This window comes from Chionomys nivalis, chromosome 7 (assembly GCF_950005125.1).
Source record: "Chionomys nivalis chromosome 7, mChiNiv1.1, whole genome shotgun sequence".
Taxonomy (NCBI): Eukaryota; Metazoa; Chordata; class Mammalia; order Rodentia; family Cricetidae; genus Chionomys; species Chionomys nivalis.
This window is the reverse complement of record NC_080092.1, coordinates 32,189,894-32,206,491: the sequence shown is the minus strand read 5'-3', so window position 1 is coordinate 32,206,491 and position 16,598 is coordinate 32,189,894. Positions and strand designations below refer to the sequence as shown.

General features: G+C 42.6%; 1 protein-coding gene across 3 annotated transcripts in view; it reads right to left on the bottom strand.

Annotated features, from left to right (window-relative positions):
* Nucleotides 1-16,598, bottom strand: part of Rnf130 (ring finger protein 130) — a 105,741-nt gene that overhangs the window by 4,678 nt on the left and 84,465 nt on the right. For 2 of the 3 annotated variants that reach the window (XM_057773630.1, XM_057773632.1), the window contains one exon: nt 10,871-11,058. The exons of the other annotated variant lie outside the window; for it this stretch is intronic. In XM_057773630.1, coding sequence (XP_057629613.1) covers nt 11,043-11,058 — 16 coding nt within the window. In that variant the 3' untranslated portion in view covers nt 10,871-11,042. Of the gene's footprint in view, nt 1-10,870; nt 11,059-16,598 lie in introns of those variants that run through there. 3 annotated transcript variants of the gene reach the window in all.

Sequence of the window (16,598 nt, the reverse complement as noted above, 5' to 3'; positions counted from 1 at the left end):
AGACAAGCAAGAAAAGTCATAATTAACTCTTTGCTTACAACCAAAGTTTCTGAAGACACTCAATTCTACCTCTGGAAGCTTCACTGTTTAGCTTTTCGCATTTAGGCCCATTGTTTATTTCAGTTAAAATTTTCAAGTATGGTAGGAATTCAGACTCATTTTCTCCTGTACAGTATCACCTGATGTAGCATCACCTTGCACAGGCCCTCCTGATCCCATCCCACAAAGTGTCCCTACTGCGCAGTTGTTTAGGAGTTACACTGTGACTCTCCTGGTCTGCCCTTGGGTCAGCACTGCTGGTCTTAATAGCTCTTGGTTTATTCAGTCTTTGTCTCTGTAAGTCCTCCTGCTTAGCTGCCCCTCCAGACGTCTTGATATTCTTGCTCTTCTCATTTCCAAATAAACTCTAGAATTTAGCAAGTTTGTCAAATTATCCCTCTCCACACTTGCCTCCTGGAACCTCACGGACCCTTCAGTGGATCTGGAGATTAATATGGGACGGTACTGATTTTTCCTTCTCCAACTTATTATGTTTCTTCTGTTCAGTCACCTTGACTATCTCATTAATGCACAGTGGCTTTCTGTGTAGAAGCGCTGCATTTTCTCTCAGATTTCTTCAGATTGTGTGTATCTGATACTCTTGTAAACATACCTTTTTGAAAATTTTATTTTTCATTGCTTATTGTTGGTATACTATTTTAAAAAGGCAGGCTCTTGCTGACTGGGCGCAGAACTGCTGGGTCAGATGGCCCTCTTCCCTCAGCTTGGATGGCTGGTTCATGCCACTCGGCCTGTACCGCAGGCTTCGCGGGATTTTTCTCCTTAAGTTGTCTGTGGACGGTGGTAGTTTTATTCCTTCTTACTCTTCACTTGCTCCTTTCATTTCTCTCTCTCTCTCTCTCTCTCTCTCTCTCTCTCTCTCTTTTGGTTTTTCAAGCAGGGTTTGTCTGTTTGCTCTGACTGTTCTGGAACTTACTACGTAGACCAGGCTGTATTCGTCACAGAGATTCACTTGCCTCTGCTTCCCGAGTGCTGGGATAAAGGCGTGAGCCGCCACCGCCCGGCTAATCATTTCTTTTTCTTGCCTTACCATAGTGGCTAACACTGCCCACGGGTGGTGAGAGAGCCAGCTCAGACCCTTACTCGGAGTCTGAAGGAGTGGGTTTTCAGCACGAAGCTTCCGGCTGATTTCAAACACATTGCCAGGTTCAGAGAGTGCTCTGAAAGTGCTTTGCTCTTCGTCACTGAGAGCTCTTTTACATTCAAGATCTGGCATGTGTGGACAGTGGTAGTTTTAGTCCTTACTCTTCACTTGCTGCACCTTTTATTTCTTTTCTTTCCTTTCTCTCTCTCTCTCTCTCTCTCTCTCTCTCTCTCTCTCTCTCTCTCTCTCTCTCTCTCTCTCTCTCTTTCTTTTCTGTATTAGTAAATTACCATGTGCTGTTTAAGCATAGGGAGAAGCTGGCTCTGGAGGTGGGGTTGCCACACACCTGCCCCCTTGTCCAGGACTGGGGTCGGGGGGTGCCTTTCTGAGAAAGGGAAAGGAGGGCAAGGGAGAGTGAGGCTGCCATGTCCTTGGGCACAGGATAAATGGTTAGACTTAGTAAAAACACTGTATTGAACATGACTGGGGTAGGGGAGGTGTTCAGGAGTTCCCAGGCTTCTGCACAAAGCATAAGAGACTCAGTTACTGTATGTCCCATGATGCAAAGGTGCCAGAGAGAGCTGTTTGGAAGCGTCATGCAGGAGAGGATGCTTTGTCTGGTCAGACACTCTAGCGGACTGCTTGGTGCCCAGACTTTTCCATGTGGGTCTGCTGGTCGGGGAGAAGTTTCCGATCAGATGTCTGTCCTGACGTTCACTGTTTGCTTTCTTCCCTCCTGCCAGCTGTATACTCAATAAATTTGGAATGGAAATTGCAGTTTTGTGGGTCATTCTCTTCTATAAAACAGCTTGGAATTTTATGATTTTCCCCCTGTAAATATTAAGATAAAAACACAACTTACTCCCCCTCCCCCCATCAATGAGTTCAAACATACACATTTTCAAAGAAATAAAACCAAAGATGGCCATGTATGGTGGTACGTGGTTGTAATCCCAGCACTTGGGAGACTGAGACAGGGCTGCTGCCAAGTCAAAGCCAGTTGGGATAACAGCAAAATTCTGTCTCAAAAGAAACACACACACACACACACACACACACACACACAGAGAGAGAGAGAGAGAGAGAAAAACACAAACTCTTAGTTTTTCCTACTTACATGTCAGATTTTTTCTGCTAATACTTTGTTTAAAACACCTGAATCTTGGGAGCTGGGATGATTTTCCAGAGGACTTGGATTTGACTCCCAGAACCCACATGGAACTCCAGTTCTAGGGGATCCAATACCTTCTTCTGTCCTCTGTGGGCACCAGACATGCAAGTGGCATACAGATCTAAGTGCAGACAAAACACCTGTCGGGTCTGTCTGTCTGTCTATCATCTATTTATCATCTATCTACTTACCTATCTATCATTATCTATCATTATCTATCAATCTATCTATCAATCTATCTATCTATCAATCAATCAATCTATCTATCTATCTACCTACCTATCTACTATCTATCTATCTATCTATCTATCTATCTATCTATCTATCTATCTACCTATCTATCTTAAAAACCACCTGCATCTATATTTACAGATCAGCCTGTTCTCCTGTTCTCTCCCTCTGAACTGCGGTTAATGGTGCTGTGCTCATTACAAAAACATGTGGGAAGTTTTCCTTTCCCTACTCTTCCTTAATTTTTTAAAAATGTATTTATTTATTATGTATACAATATTCTTTCTGTGTGTATGCCTGAAGGCCAGAAGAGGGCAACAGATCTCATTACAGATGGTTGTGAGCCACCATTTGGTTGCTAGGAATTGAACTCAGGACCTTTGGAAGAGCAGGCAATGCTCTTAATTTCTGAGCCATCTCTCCAGCCCTACTCTTCCGTAATTGACACAAAGAATTCTCCAGTGAAATCTTTTAAATCTTAGGATTTTCAATGAGGAATGATTTTAACTTATGGGTCCAACTTAGATGTTGGTGGGTTTAATTTCCTAATTATATCAATTTTGGTATTTGTTTTGAAGTGCATTTATTAACATTTAATTTTCAGATTTGATTGACAAAATTCTCATAATCATTTTAAAGATTTTCATTTTTTATTAATGTGTTTGTGTCTGTGTGAGTGTATGCCACATGAGTGCAGGGCCCAAAGAGGCCAGAGAGGGCGTCAGATCCCCAGTGCGGGAGTAAGCGGTAGCTGTGAGCTGGGAATGTGGGCCCTTGGGGTGAACATGCAGTGCTGTAGCTGCTGCTGCAGCTCCCATCACAACTTAAAAAACAACAGTGATAAAAAGTACTAACAGGCCTGGTGGTGACGATGCACACCTTTAATCCCAGCACAGGCAGAGACAGGTGGATCTCTGAGTTCAAGGCCAGGCTGGTCTACAAAGTAAGTTCCAGGACAGCCAAGGCTACACAGAGAAACCCTGCTAAGTTGGTCATTATAAAACATGTCGGTGGTTCTTGAGCACTTTTACATATAAAACGCTATTGTGAAGGAAGTCTCTAGATTTCCTCAGCCTGCAAACCTGAAACTCCATCAAACAGTTCTCCACTTCCCTTCCCAGAACTCTTAATCTTCTCTATTCTGTTTCTCTGCAGTTTTTGATGTGTGCACGCTGTACTGATATGCTTTCATTCCTAGTAATGGGTATCTGTCTCCTTGGTCGGGGCGCTAATTTCATTGCCATTTTAAAGAAATGCCTTTATGCTTGGTTTGACTGATTTGTTCTCCATTCGTTCATGTATAGTCTTTATAGTTCATTAGATTTAGTTTGCTGTTCTTGAGAGAAACACCTACAACATTGGCTTCTAGTCTTTCTGGACTCATGGTCAGGTTTCTAACATAAATAACTGCATCATACAAGTTTTAAGACATTATTAGTATTTTAACCATCACTTAAAATTATACACTATTACCTTTTCTGTTGTCTATTTTCTCCTGAATTTTTATTTGTAATATTTTTTCTTTTTTTTAAATATTTATTTATTATTTATTATGTATACAATAGTCTATCTGTGTGTATGCCGAAGGCCAGAAGAGGGCACCAGACCTCATTACAGATGGTTGCGAGCCACCATGTGGTTGCTGGGAATTGAACTCAGGACCTTTGGAAGAGCAGGCAATGCTCTTAACCACTGAGCCACCTCTCCAGCCCCATAATATTTTTTCTTATGTATAAAGATTTTTTTGTGTTTGATGAGGTCATCTATGTAGCCAGGATCCTCCTACCTCAGCTTCCCAAACGCTGGGGTTGCCTGTCCTGCTTTGCCCAATTCAATCTAAGCCATAACTGTCTATACCTTAGAGTGTCTAGTGACCTATTGACAATAGCTTCTGATACAAGCAAAATTTAAAAATTCTTTGGTTTTCCACAGATTTCAGATAAAGCAGATCCAAGGTTGTTTCCACTTCTTTTGATGAAATTAAAAACATCACAAAGTGAAGGCAGACAGTCTTCTGCTCAGTGGTATCCAATAAACCCTCTATAAAACTCAAAGATTTGGCAACGTTTAAGAATTAGTTTAGAAAAGCTAGCGAGTGTAGTTAGTTGGTAAGAGTGATAAACTAGCATGCATGGAGCCCTGGGTTTGAGCCCTATCACTGGCATAAAGAGGATAGGAAGTTCAGATCGAGCTTACCCCTGACTACATATCAAAGTTGAGACCAACCTGGACTCCCTGAGGCCCCAATTCAAAACAACAAAAGCAGCACCAAACCTTTCACTATGGAAACATATTCTGAAATTTAACAGTGGCTTTCATTTAAAAAACAAAACAAAACAAAACAAAATAAACAAAACCTAAGCCAGGCGGTAGAGGCACACACCTTTAATCCCAGCACTCAGGCGGTAGAGGCACACAGATCTCTGTGAGTTTGAGGCCAGCCTGGTCTCCAAGAGTGAGTTCCAGGACAGGTTCCAAAGCTACACAGTGAAACCCTGTCTTGAAAAGCCAAAAACCAACCAAACAAACCAAACAAATTAACCAAATAACTAATGCTCAAATCTGCTCTGATCCTCACTTTAGAAAGGCTACCAGGGTACCAACTACACACCCTGCTTCTGGTCTGGTAAAGGCACAGGGTCATAGGTGGAAATGCTGCTTTTTCATTGTGCCTTAGGGCTGTGGCTACCACCTGGGTGGAAAGCATTGGCTATGCATTCTCCCCAACACAGGACCTCCCGGTCTTTGGTGGTGGTGAGCTCCGCTCAGTCTACCACATTTGCTACGTGAACTAGAAGGAAAGGCAGTGGATCCGGATGGTCCCAGGCATCAAAGACGAGCTGTAAGACCTTGGTGGTCCAGGGCCTTTCTTAGGCGGACTATGCCCGACAAGGCTTTCCCTTTTCTTTCTTTTCTTAAAAAAATATTTATTTATTTATTATGTATACAATATTCTTTCTGTGTGTATGCCTAAAGGCCAGAAGAGGGCACCAGACCTCATTACAGATGGTTGTGAGCCACCATGTGGTTGCTGGGAATTGAACTCAGGACCTTTGGAAGAGCAGGCAATGCTCTTAACTTCTGAGCCATCTCTCCAGTCCTGGCTTTTCCCTTTTCAATATTAGGAAGGTGTAACGAGTCTTTCTCTGTCCTGCTAGCCAGCTTACAAATAATGAACAGAAACTTCTAGCTAATTACTAAGACTCAGATTACATCTATACCTCCTGCCTAGCTATTGGCTATGTGGCTTCTTATTACACCAATTACAGCAATCACCTTCACACAGTATACAAATATCCCACAACAGGAAGGACTTTGCAGGTACAGTTTATCTTCCCCAACTCCTCCAAGACAGGATTTCTCTCTGTAGTTTGTCCTGAAACCAGGCTGATCTCTAAACTCACAGTCATCTGCCTGCCTCTGCCTCTCGAGTGCTGGGTTTAAGGATGTGTGCCCCCATGGCCTAGCCAGTTTATCATTTTATAAAGGAAGGAAACGCAGACACTACTGAGTCACACCATATGCCAGGCACCTTCACAACACAATTTTCCCAAACTTCCAAGCCCTGTATGCTGCTACAGTAGTGTTTACTCACTGGTGAGGAGACTGAGGTTGGAGGAAGCTTAGCAAGCCAGGCGGGGGTCCGGCCAGGGTATATGCTTGTCTGCTGCACATTCTTATGTGCAGATTAAATCAACATGGAGTAGACACTGGTTTGCAGTAAACTTTAGCGTGGGGCACAGGTAAAGCACTCGGGGACAGCACAGATGCAGTTTATTATGCCCAAAGCTCCATCTGGCCGGACAGGAGCCTAATGCCACAGGCTTCTGCTGCTGTCTCTTATTTCCAAATGTGAGAGTCCCAGACCAAAGCAGAGGGGCGACACATTCATACTCACAAGTAAGCAGAGTGAGTGGACAATCACAGGTTAATTTAAAAAAATTTTTTTTTGGTTGTTTGTTGCTATTAAATCCTATTTTTAAACTTTTCCTAAAACTCTTCATAATTGGAAAGGTAAAACGTTGAGGACACTTTTGGGTCTTTTTTCTGTATTTAAAAAATGATTTCTCAATGAGGCTTGATTTCTCCAGGTTTAGTGGCTACAGCTGCCTGTGACCAGACATAGGACTAGTAGACTCAGCCCCTCTTTAGACACGTTTACCAACTGAAGCCAGGGTTTCCTTGACACGAGTATTCTTTATTTTGTGTGTTGGGGGGAGGATGATCCGAGACAGGGCTTCTCTGTAACAGCTCTGTCTGTCCTGGAACTTGCTCTGTAGACCAGGTTGGCCTTGAACCTGGAGATGCCCCTGCCTCTGCCTCCTAAGTGTTGGTATTAAAGGGTTCACCATCACCACTAATGACACAAAGTATTCTTTAAAAAGTTATTTTTTGGTTAGAAAAATAAAGGGAAAAACAACTTATGCTTTACCCATTACAAAAGCTTCCCCAAGGATTTAGAGCCAAAATAACCATTCCATCCTAGGTTACTTTCCTAGTTTTAAAATAATAAACAAGAAATTATTTTATATATTAATTCTATTCATATAATGTCTACTAAAAATAAACAACTTCATTTTGATGCTAATTCTATAGTGGGTTTAAAGGAACAAGAGCCACATCCACCCCACCCCCAGGCAAGGTTTCTCTGTGGGACAGTCCTGACTGCTGACTGTCCTAGAACTCATTCGGTAGACCAGGCTGGCCTCCAACTCAGAGATCCACCTGCCTCTGCCTCCCGAATGCTATGATTAAAGGTGTGCGCTACCAGTGCTCAGTCAAGAGCCACATTTTAATGTGCAACACACACACACACACACACACACACACACACACACACACACACCCCACGACTTTCTTGGTTACTGAGATCATGATTAGAACATGAAAATATGATGCCAGTTAAATATCAAAAGCTATAAAAACACCAGGTTCTTATCTTCATTACTGATGACTACCTTTCCAGTCTCAACCTTTAAACATATCCTTTTTAGCCGGGGGTGGGGGTGGGGGTGGTGGTGGTGGTGGTGGCGCACGCCTTTAATCCCAGCACTTGGGAGGCAGAGGCAGGTGGATCTCTGTGAGTTCGAGGCCAGCCTGGTCTACAAGAGCTAGTTCTGGGACAGGCTCCAAAGCCACAGAGAAACCCTGTCTCGAAAAACCAAAACCAAACCAAAACAAAACAAAACAAAAAAACATATCCTTTTTAGTTTTTAGTTCTTGGCAAAATTATGCACCTGGCGTGAACAGTACTTATCTTGAAGGAAGCAGTACGTGATGGTAAAGGTCTTAGAACATGTGGAGAGGAGCATATTAAACTAGCAGAGACAGCAACACTGCCACCTGAGGCCCTCCATCTCCTGATGGAGGGAACAGCTAATCACAAATGAGAAGAAAGGGGAAGGAGAATTCCTTTGATTTCCACTGGGACACATGAGGTGGCAGGGCCTACACTATTAACTCTCACACACAAGACCCTGCTAGGAGGAAACCAACTGCACTGGGGAAGACGTCAGCTCAACAGAACCTTCTGTTAAGAGAATAGGCTAGCTGACAGCCGTGCACCAGGAAGTTCAGGGGTAGGAATGTAATGAGCACACGGCGTGAGTAAGCATTTCTCCAATTCCATACGCACGACAAAAGAATCCCAAAGTACAGAGCAAAATCTAAGCGGATGGAAGGGAGAAGTAGAGAACTGAACGAAAGCAGCTGAAGCCTCAACACTAACCTTTCTCAGCGGGTAGAACAGACAGAAGAGAAGCATGGAAAGAGAGGAACTGGACGCATCAACCAACAGACACAGCTGACACCACAGAGCACTGCGCCGGGTCACGGCAGAATCCCGGTCTTCTGGGGGGGGGGGCACTGAGCACCCTCTGCGACAGACACAGTGTGCTATTAAGGAAGTCCCGGAACATTAAACAGGTTAAAAATCACAAAAACTCTCACTTTCTCCAACCAACTAATGGGTCTGTAAGAACTGAAGATGAAACTGAAAATTTGTGACAGATTTGGAAGGGTTTAAACAACAGAACTGCTAAGTAATTGGTGTGTCAAAGAAATCACAGGGGAAAGGGGAGATTAGCAAATAGAATTAAATATGGTTAGGTGAAATAATACTTGAGGAAGATTTTTGGCTACGAGTATTTATATTTTAAGAAGAACCCAAGCATGCACTGATAATCCCACCTCCTCAGGACTCTGAGACAGAAGAGTCTCTGAGTTCATGAGTCCTTAGGCAGACTTTGTTTCCAGACAAAACAAAAAACTCTTCCAAAGACTGAATATCAATAACCTAATCTTTCATTTTAAAGGAAGAAAAACAAGCCAGTGTCCTGGCGCACCCCTTTAATTTTGGCACTTGGGAGGCAGAGGCAGGTGGATCTTTGTGAGTCCAGCCTGGTCTACATTCAGAGTTCCAGGCCAATCAAGGCCACGATGAGAGGCAGAGAGGACGAGTGACCGAGTGAGAGAGCACTAGGGACTACAGGAGCCCACCCCTGTGAAAACACCAGTAAACCTGACACTTTCTAGGAAGAACAGCCTGGAACATACGGGTTCACAGCATCTAAAGAATCACCATCAGCTCTTGCATGCTTCCAAACTACAGAACACACTTGTGAGGCCAGCATTACAATGATACCAAAGCAGAACAAAGACAAACGAAGGGAACTTTAGACCGGTATCTCTTATAGAACCAAAGAAGCCATCAGCAAAATCCTAGCAAACTGGACCCGCACCGTAAACCGATCCTTATGGTGAGATTATCACGGCTGCGCTGTTGGTGCAGCCTACGATCGACAGCAACTGCTGAAAGCACCTGGGAGGACTGCAGGTCTGAGGTCATCCCGGACTGCATGGCAAATCCTGTCTCAAAAAAGGTCAGTATCATGTAGTATTTTAATATGGGACAAAATTCCTCAAGATCATTGCAAGAGACATGGAGACAACTGACACCCTAAAAAATTGGCATTTATAAGTCCTGTGATAAAAACACCCCATACTCTAGGAATATATTACTTTCTCAACTTGATGGAGGGTAAATAAACTAAGAGACTCCTATAGAACTTCACACTCAATGCTGACAAACTGAAATCTACCTTCGGTCACCAAGAGAGTAACAAAACATGAAAATCAGTTCACATCCTTTATATTCAACCACCTGGCAATGTGAGGTTCTGCCTAAGGATGAACAAGCAAGAAAATAAACTGTAAAAGATACATAAAACTACAAGAGCTAGTTCCAGGACAGGATCCAAAACCAAAAACCAAAAAAAAAAAAAAAAAAAAAAAAAAAAAAAAAAAAAAAAAGGTACATAAAAGACCCCTATGTTCAAATGACATAATCTTGTACATAGAAAATCCTAAAGAAAAGATTAGTTATGTTCATCAGGTTTGCAAAAACAGCATACAAAAATGAATCACATTCCTATAGGAGTGAAATATTGCTGCATGATACAACATAGATGACCCCTGAATACACCGAGAATGAGATATAAAAGACTATATATATATATGTGTGTGTCTATATATATTATAATACTGTATTCATATGAAGTGCTCAGGATAGGTACACAGAGAAACATGCGGTAGACTTTATAGCTCTTAGGACTGGCAGAAGTGGGAAGTTCTGTTAGCAGGTGTGAGGTTTCCTTGTGGGTGAGGAAATATTCTGGAATCAAGAGACCTGTGATGGTTGCACGGCCTGTGCATACCCACAGAAACATGGTATTTCAGGGATGCTAAAGTGGAAGGCCAAGAATTTACTGCTCAAGAGTTTACAAATGTTTTACAAATGCCCACCATCCTTTAAGCGTGCAACATTACAAAATAACACATTTTCTTCAGTAAGGCAACAATGTTTCATTACCACATGTTGAAATGGCTCCTGACTACGCTCCTGAAATGTGTAATGTACACACTAAGTAGAAGGAGCATCTTGGTTTGGAACCCTGTCCTTCATTCCATAAATTAATTTATTGAGCACTTACTACATGCAAAGCACACTCCCAGGTATGGGGATACAATAGGGGAGTAACAGTTCAAAGTTTTCAATGTGGAGCTAAAGTCCTAGTGAAGGCGCATGGATCACACACAAAGGAAGAAGTTACCAGAGTGGATGGCATCCTTTAAGATAAAATGGAGTAAACCATTAGCTGAGCACTAAGGGAGCAGTGTTACACAGGATGTCTCTGCTCTGCTCAGATTAAATACCAGCAGCCATGTTTTCCCTGCCCTCTTATAAAGTCACGAGCACATCCTATGTGTGGTATCAAAATTAGCCTCTGAAACATATGTTGGTAAAGGACACTTGCACACGGCACTTTTATTTTATTATTTATTTATTTTAATACAAAGCTTTGGCATTAGCAATTTTATGAAAAAATAAAATGTACTAAAAATAAATGCTTGAGTGGCATGATTGGTAAATGATGCACAAAAATAGGTTCTTTTTTCCTTCAAGGCAATCAGTCAGAAAGCAGTGTTTTTCCTTCTTCAAAACCATTCTACCCTATGGAATAAAAGGGAAAACAGAGATCATTAATTAGTTCAAGGGTGGTTGTCAACATTCTAAAACAAAAGAGATGTGGTCCTAACTACAGGGTGGCCTGGGACTGTCCCCAGCCCTAGTGTCTCCCTGAGACTAGCAGTTTCTGAGTGGTTGTTTGAGCAGCTCGTCTTCTTAGAGATGTTTTAATATTCCCAGAATGAAAACAGGGAAAAGACAGGCTAACAGTCTAACACACAGGAGTAGCTGTTATCCAAGCTGGTTTTACTGCTCTCTACCAATCTAGACGACCAAGGCTATAAAAGGAGCTGAAAAACAAACTTTCTGTTCCAGGAATCTCTCGGGTTTTGGATGCACTGAGTGTTATCTTAATGTCCTGGTAACACGTGTTAAAGAGTGCCTGCAGTCTTCTGAAGTTTCTTGGTACCCTCAGGATCCTGTTGTCTTCTTTGCATCTCCTGGCCCTATAAAACCACTTTCTGGTCCTTTGCACTTGGCTTATTCCCTAAGCAGGGGCTCTCTACCTTCATGTCTGGTTCATTTCCACTGCCTAAATCATACCATCAGTTCTGATACTTTCCTCTGTGCTGAGGATCCATGAAACTAAATTTCTCTGGCCACAATTGTTGCCCTCAGTGTTCTGTGGAGCAATCAGGGCTAAGCAGTGTAGAGAGGAGCTGGGAGCAAAGGCACTGGCCTGCATCCCACTGTCCCCTCCAAGAATCGATTAGGGACCACTCGACCCCTCTGAGCCTCAGTATTACTCTGTGTCTAAACACACTAGAGATTGGCTAAAGGAGAATACACATGACAAGAGGGAAGAAGACCCACTCCAAGAATACACCTCAGAAAGTGATGGTAAGTATTCTTGGTAACATAAAAAACAAAGATGGATGCTAGTCTGACCAAGAGTATTTGACTGAAAAAGTAAACATCTCAAATTCTCAACTAGTGTTTCACATACTGCTCCTGAAGTCAGTAGGGAAGTAAAGTACAAAGATGGCTCACATGACAGGTGTGGCAGGCAGTAAGAGCCACTTTTGTTTTAGTCATGTATGAGGGAGTGCTAGGTCACAAAGTCAGACAGATCTCACTCTGGGAGATGGTGAAAAAGAAGTCTGGAAACTATAGTGGTATATTCTTCAGGAAACTCTGCTTTTGAAATTCAAAGTCCAGCAAGAGGCAACTAGAAAGCAATCCTAATCCTTGTCACAGGGGCTCTGGTTCCACCTAACAGTTATGTGACTCAAAGGGAGACCTGCCTCTCACAGCCCTAAACTGTAGCTTCTGGAGAGCTCATATGGACAACTCTGCCCGAGAGAAGTTGTTTTCTTCATTGAGTCCAGTCCTCCGCGAGGCCTCAGGGTTCTAGAACTACAGCAGACCTTGCACTCTTTCCGCACTGGTTGTGCAGTATGAGGCTACTGTGAGCACAAAGGAGTGTGCAGTCCACAGCAGATCCTCCTTGCTCCAGCAGTTCTTGGGACAGACACCTTGAGACACCTCTACTGTCTTCTTCCTCCTTTCTAAGCAAAGCATCTCCAAGATGTCTAATGACTCTATTTTCAGACCTTTTATATCAACACTGTGCTGATCTGCCAGTGTCCTAAGACAGAAGCCTAGCTAGCTGGCTGTGTGGTGTACTCCAGAAAGCAGGAGTAATGAGCAGAATTAAGAAATATTCAGTACAGAGAAAAACAGGATCACCACTGCTTTTAACTGGTTGATAAATGTCTACAATAACACCTGGAAAGCTCACCAGAACTATCAGTGAGGTGTGGGATCCATCTACCCATTGAAGAGTCCAGAAGCCAGGACTTCTCTGTATTAGATCCCAGCACAGATCTATACGATCACATTAATCTCAGCACATGCATTTTCTGCTGCCCAGACCAATGAAAAAAATCCCGAGTATCTGAGCTACATATCTCTGCAAATCTTAAGATGTGATTTTTTTTTTTAGAATCAGAGTCTATAGACTAAGAGATGGGCCCTAGACATATAGTCTAACTTCCCACTCAACTTAAAAATCTCTCCTACATCATCTACTTATGTGTTCCTCAAATAAAAACAAGGATGGAACTAACTTTCTCACAGAGAAGGAAGGTGGCAGGTGCTGGATTTCCCAAGGCCTATCTGAATAAGTACAACAACAGACTCCTGTGGGAATGCTGTTCAACAGTCTTGCTGCTGTAGGCACCGAGAATCACAAGGGTGAGGAAGATGCTAAGGACGAAGTCCGTTTGCTCTGCATTTCACTTCTTTGACCATCACCCTATTTATGCCTGCAGTCTCAGATTTCACCAGATTTGTGTGCAGTGTTAAAAGTTTTTGAGGCACAATTAGTTACAGAAGCATACTTAATAAGTACTCTTTCACTGAACAAAGGACTCCAAAATACACAATTTCTGAAGCAGCCAATAGCATTGAATCCTTGGTCAAGACCAGTGTTGTGCCTGTCTTGGCTGCCCCCTGGTGGTAATCAATGTACTTACAGCAAAAAGCAAGGGGGTCTGGACCTGCCTGGGTTCTGCATGGCTGCCCTAACATCTGCCAGGCTGCCTATTCTTGCCTACAGGGTTTGTGAATGAGCATACTGCACTACTGAAGCTGTCAGGAAAGAAGACTGTCCTCATGGATACTTTCGTGCTGGGGTTACTGTCAGTTTCTAGACAGTCACTAAAATGTCAACACATTTTCCCACCAATTGGATAGGTTAAATCAGAATGATGGGATGATTAAAATTAAAAAGGACCCCATTTTGGCTATAAATTTATTGGCATGTAAGGGAAAATGAGTACATAGATTAAAAAAATCCATGAACAAGAAATTTAAAAATTGCTATTTTTTTGAGACAGGGTTTGTCTGTGTAACAGCCCTGGTTGTCCTGGAACTTTCTTTGTAAACCAGGCTGGCCTCAAACTCACAGAGATCCACCTGCCTCTGCCTCCCAAGTGCTGGGATTAAAGACATAAACCACCATGCCCAGCTAAAAAGCTTTTATCTGGAATAAAATAATTTAGGAATTTCCACCAACCTTTTAGAGACACACTGGCACAGAGTAAAACTGATCTTTGTCTCCCACAATAAAATGGTCTTTTAAAAAAAAAAATCACGTGATTCATGCTTGCAAAAGCAACAAGACCCCCAAGTCACACAGAAGCTCACAATGGAAAGAAAAACATTCTAAAAATATAACCTAAGATACTCACCACTAATATTTTGGTGACTATCTTTTCATGTACCCTCAGGTGTGTACACACACAGGTGCACAGGCACGCACACACTCACTCAATGTTCTCTCTAAATGAGATTATGGATGCTGTCCTTTAGGATGGCTTTGAAGGCAAAGAAGTAACAGTCGAATGAACAATGGCAAATCATCCATCTACAAAGGCTAATGGGAGAAGGGTTGACCAAGACATGGCTGTCAAGACCCATGGCTTAGGTTCTGAGTAATGCATTTATGCATGGAACTGAAGCAGTATGACCCAGGCACTTGGGTTTCTATTTAGGCATTCTCAAAAACATCTGATGTATAGACTGAGCATCTGGGAAGATTCTGAGTGAGAGGACCATTAAATTGTCTAATAGTTCTATAGAAGTGCCCAGAGCATCACTATTTATTTGTACTGGTTGTTACTCATGGTTGAATTTTTAAAAATACTTAATTACATTTACTTACTTTATGTGCTGGTGTGTGTGTGTGTGTGTGTGTGTTTGGTATTTGCAATGGCATGTGTGTGGAGGTCAGAGGGCAACTTGCAGTAATTATTTTTTTCTTCTACAAGGTAGATTCTGTGACTGAACTCAAGTCAGGCTTAGCAGCGAGCACCTTTACTCACTGAATCATATCACCAGCCCCCTCACTGGTAAAATCTTAAGAACTGGGCTTTGTTGGGCTGTGGTAGTGCATGCCTTTAATCCAAGCAGTCGGGAGGCAGAGGCAGGTGGATCTCTGTGAGTTCAAGGCCAGACTGGTCTACAGAGTGAGTCCAGGATAGCCAGAGTTATGTAGTGAGACCCTGTCTTGAAAAGAAGACAAAAAAAGAACTGGGCTTATTATCCAGCTTAATTGGGAATAAGCAAGACAGTGGCTGCAGACCAGACAATGACTTCACTGTGAATGGAAGTGTTTTTGAAACCATGGGCAACCACAGCGTTCTTAGGCACTGTAACTAATTTCAAGGACAAAGTTAAACTAATTTGCTTTATTAAAAGTAGATGGCCATCTTTTAAATTTTAAATTATGTTTATCTATATTTTTATGTCTGTGTGCGTATGTACATGTGCCATGGTGTGTGTGTATGTGTAGGTCAGAGGACAACTTGTGGACGTTGGATTGATCTCAGGTCCTCAGGCTTGGCAGCAAGTGTCTTCCCTGCTGCGCCACACTCCTGGTCCCAGACGGCCATCTTATCCACAGAACTGTAGCAGAATCTCAGCGGAGCTAGTTTGGCTAACATTTATTGAGCACTTATTACGTATTAGGCACTGTGCTAAGTCCATAGCCCTATGATGTAGACTAGTCATTATTTGCTTATTTTGATGATTAAAATCATCCTCAGATAAATTAAAATGCCCAATGGAAAATGGGGTTGCTGAGTGAGAATCAAATCTAGGTGTGACTGACTCTAGAATCTGAGCAACTGGTGCCGCGTTCTGACTGAAAACTGTATCTAGCAGTGCCACAGAAGTAGCGAGCTCCTGACCTAATGGACAGAAGTCTACTCATATAAAGGGTGAAGAACACCAATGTGTCACAATAGCCTCTCAGCATGTGCGGGGTCACGGATGACAGAAGATACTTCCTGCAAGATTTTTGTCAACAGATCAGGTTGGAGATAGTATGTCAGAGAAGTGAAAGTTTTGTGTTTCTAAGGTTAAACATTATTAATTATTCCAGGAGATCGTTTATTGTTGACTACTTAAAATGCTATGCCATACTCTGATATGGAAAGCACACAATGTGTACCAGCAGCAATGTAGGCTCAAATCTGGGCACTAGCCCAGGGCTGTGCCCATCTCTAAGTAGTATGAATACTCACAGGTAAAAGAGAGGACTGAACTGTAAAACAAAGGAAAACCAAACCCTTCCATTATCCTATCACTGTGGGATGCTACTTCTGGGAAATCATTGCATCAAAAGGACTAAGATATCCTACAGTAGTCCTTGACATGCAGCGGCTGCCAGCATTCCTAGCTCTGTGCATTCCTTGTGGGAAGGTCATCTCACCATTAAGAAGCCTGACTGGTGTTCTTCCTTGTGGAGGCCAACTTTGCCTTTCTGTAACCTATCTTTTCTGTCCTTAGACAGACAGTCTATTTTGACATCTCTACCTCCCAACTGTTCTGAGAGCAGTAGATTTGCTTCCCGCTTCTTTCCTGTCCTTGACCATAGGCAAAGGTCTTAGCATGCTCCCGAAAGTTGACTAAAGCTCCTGGTAAAATCTATGAGCACACACAGAGTGGGGCTATTCCTGTGACATACTACGACTGTTCTGGTGTCCTGGCACGTGCATGATGCTGTGGATCCAGCCTGT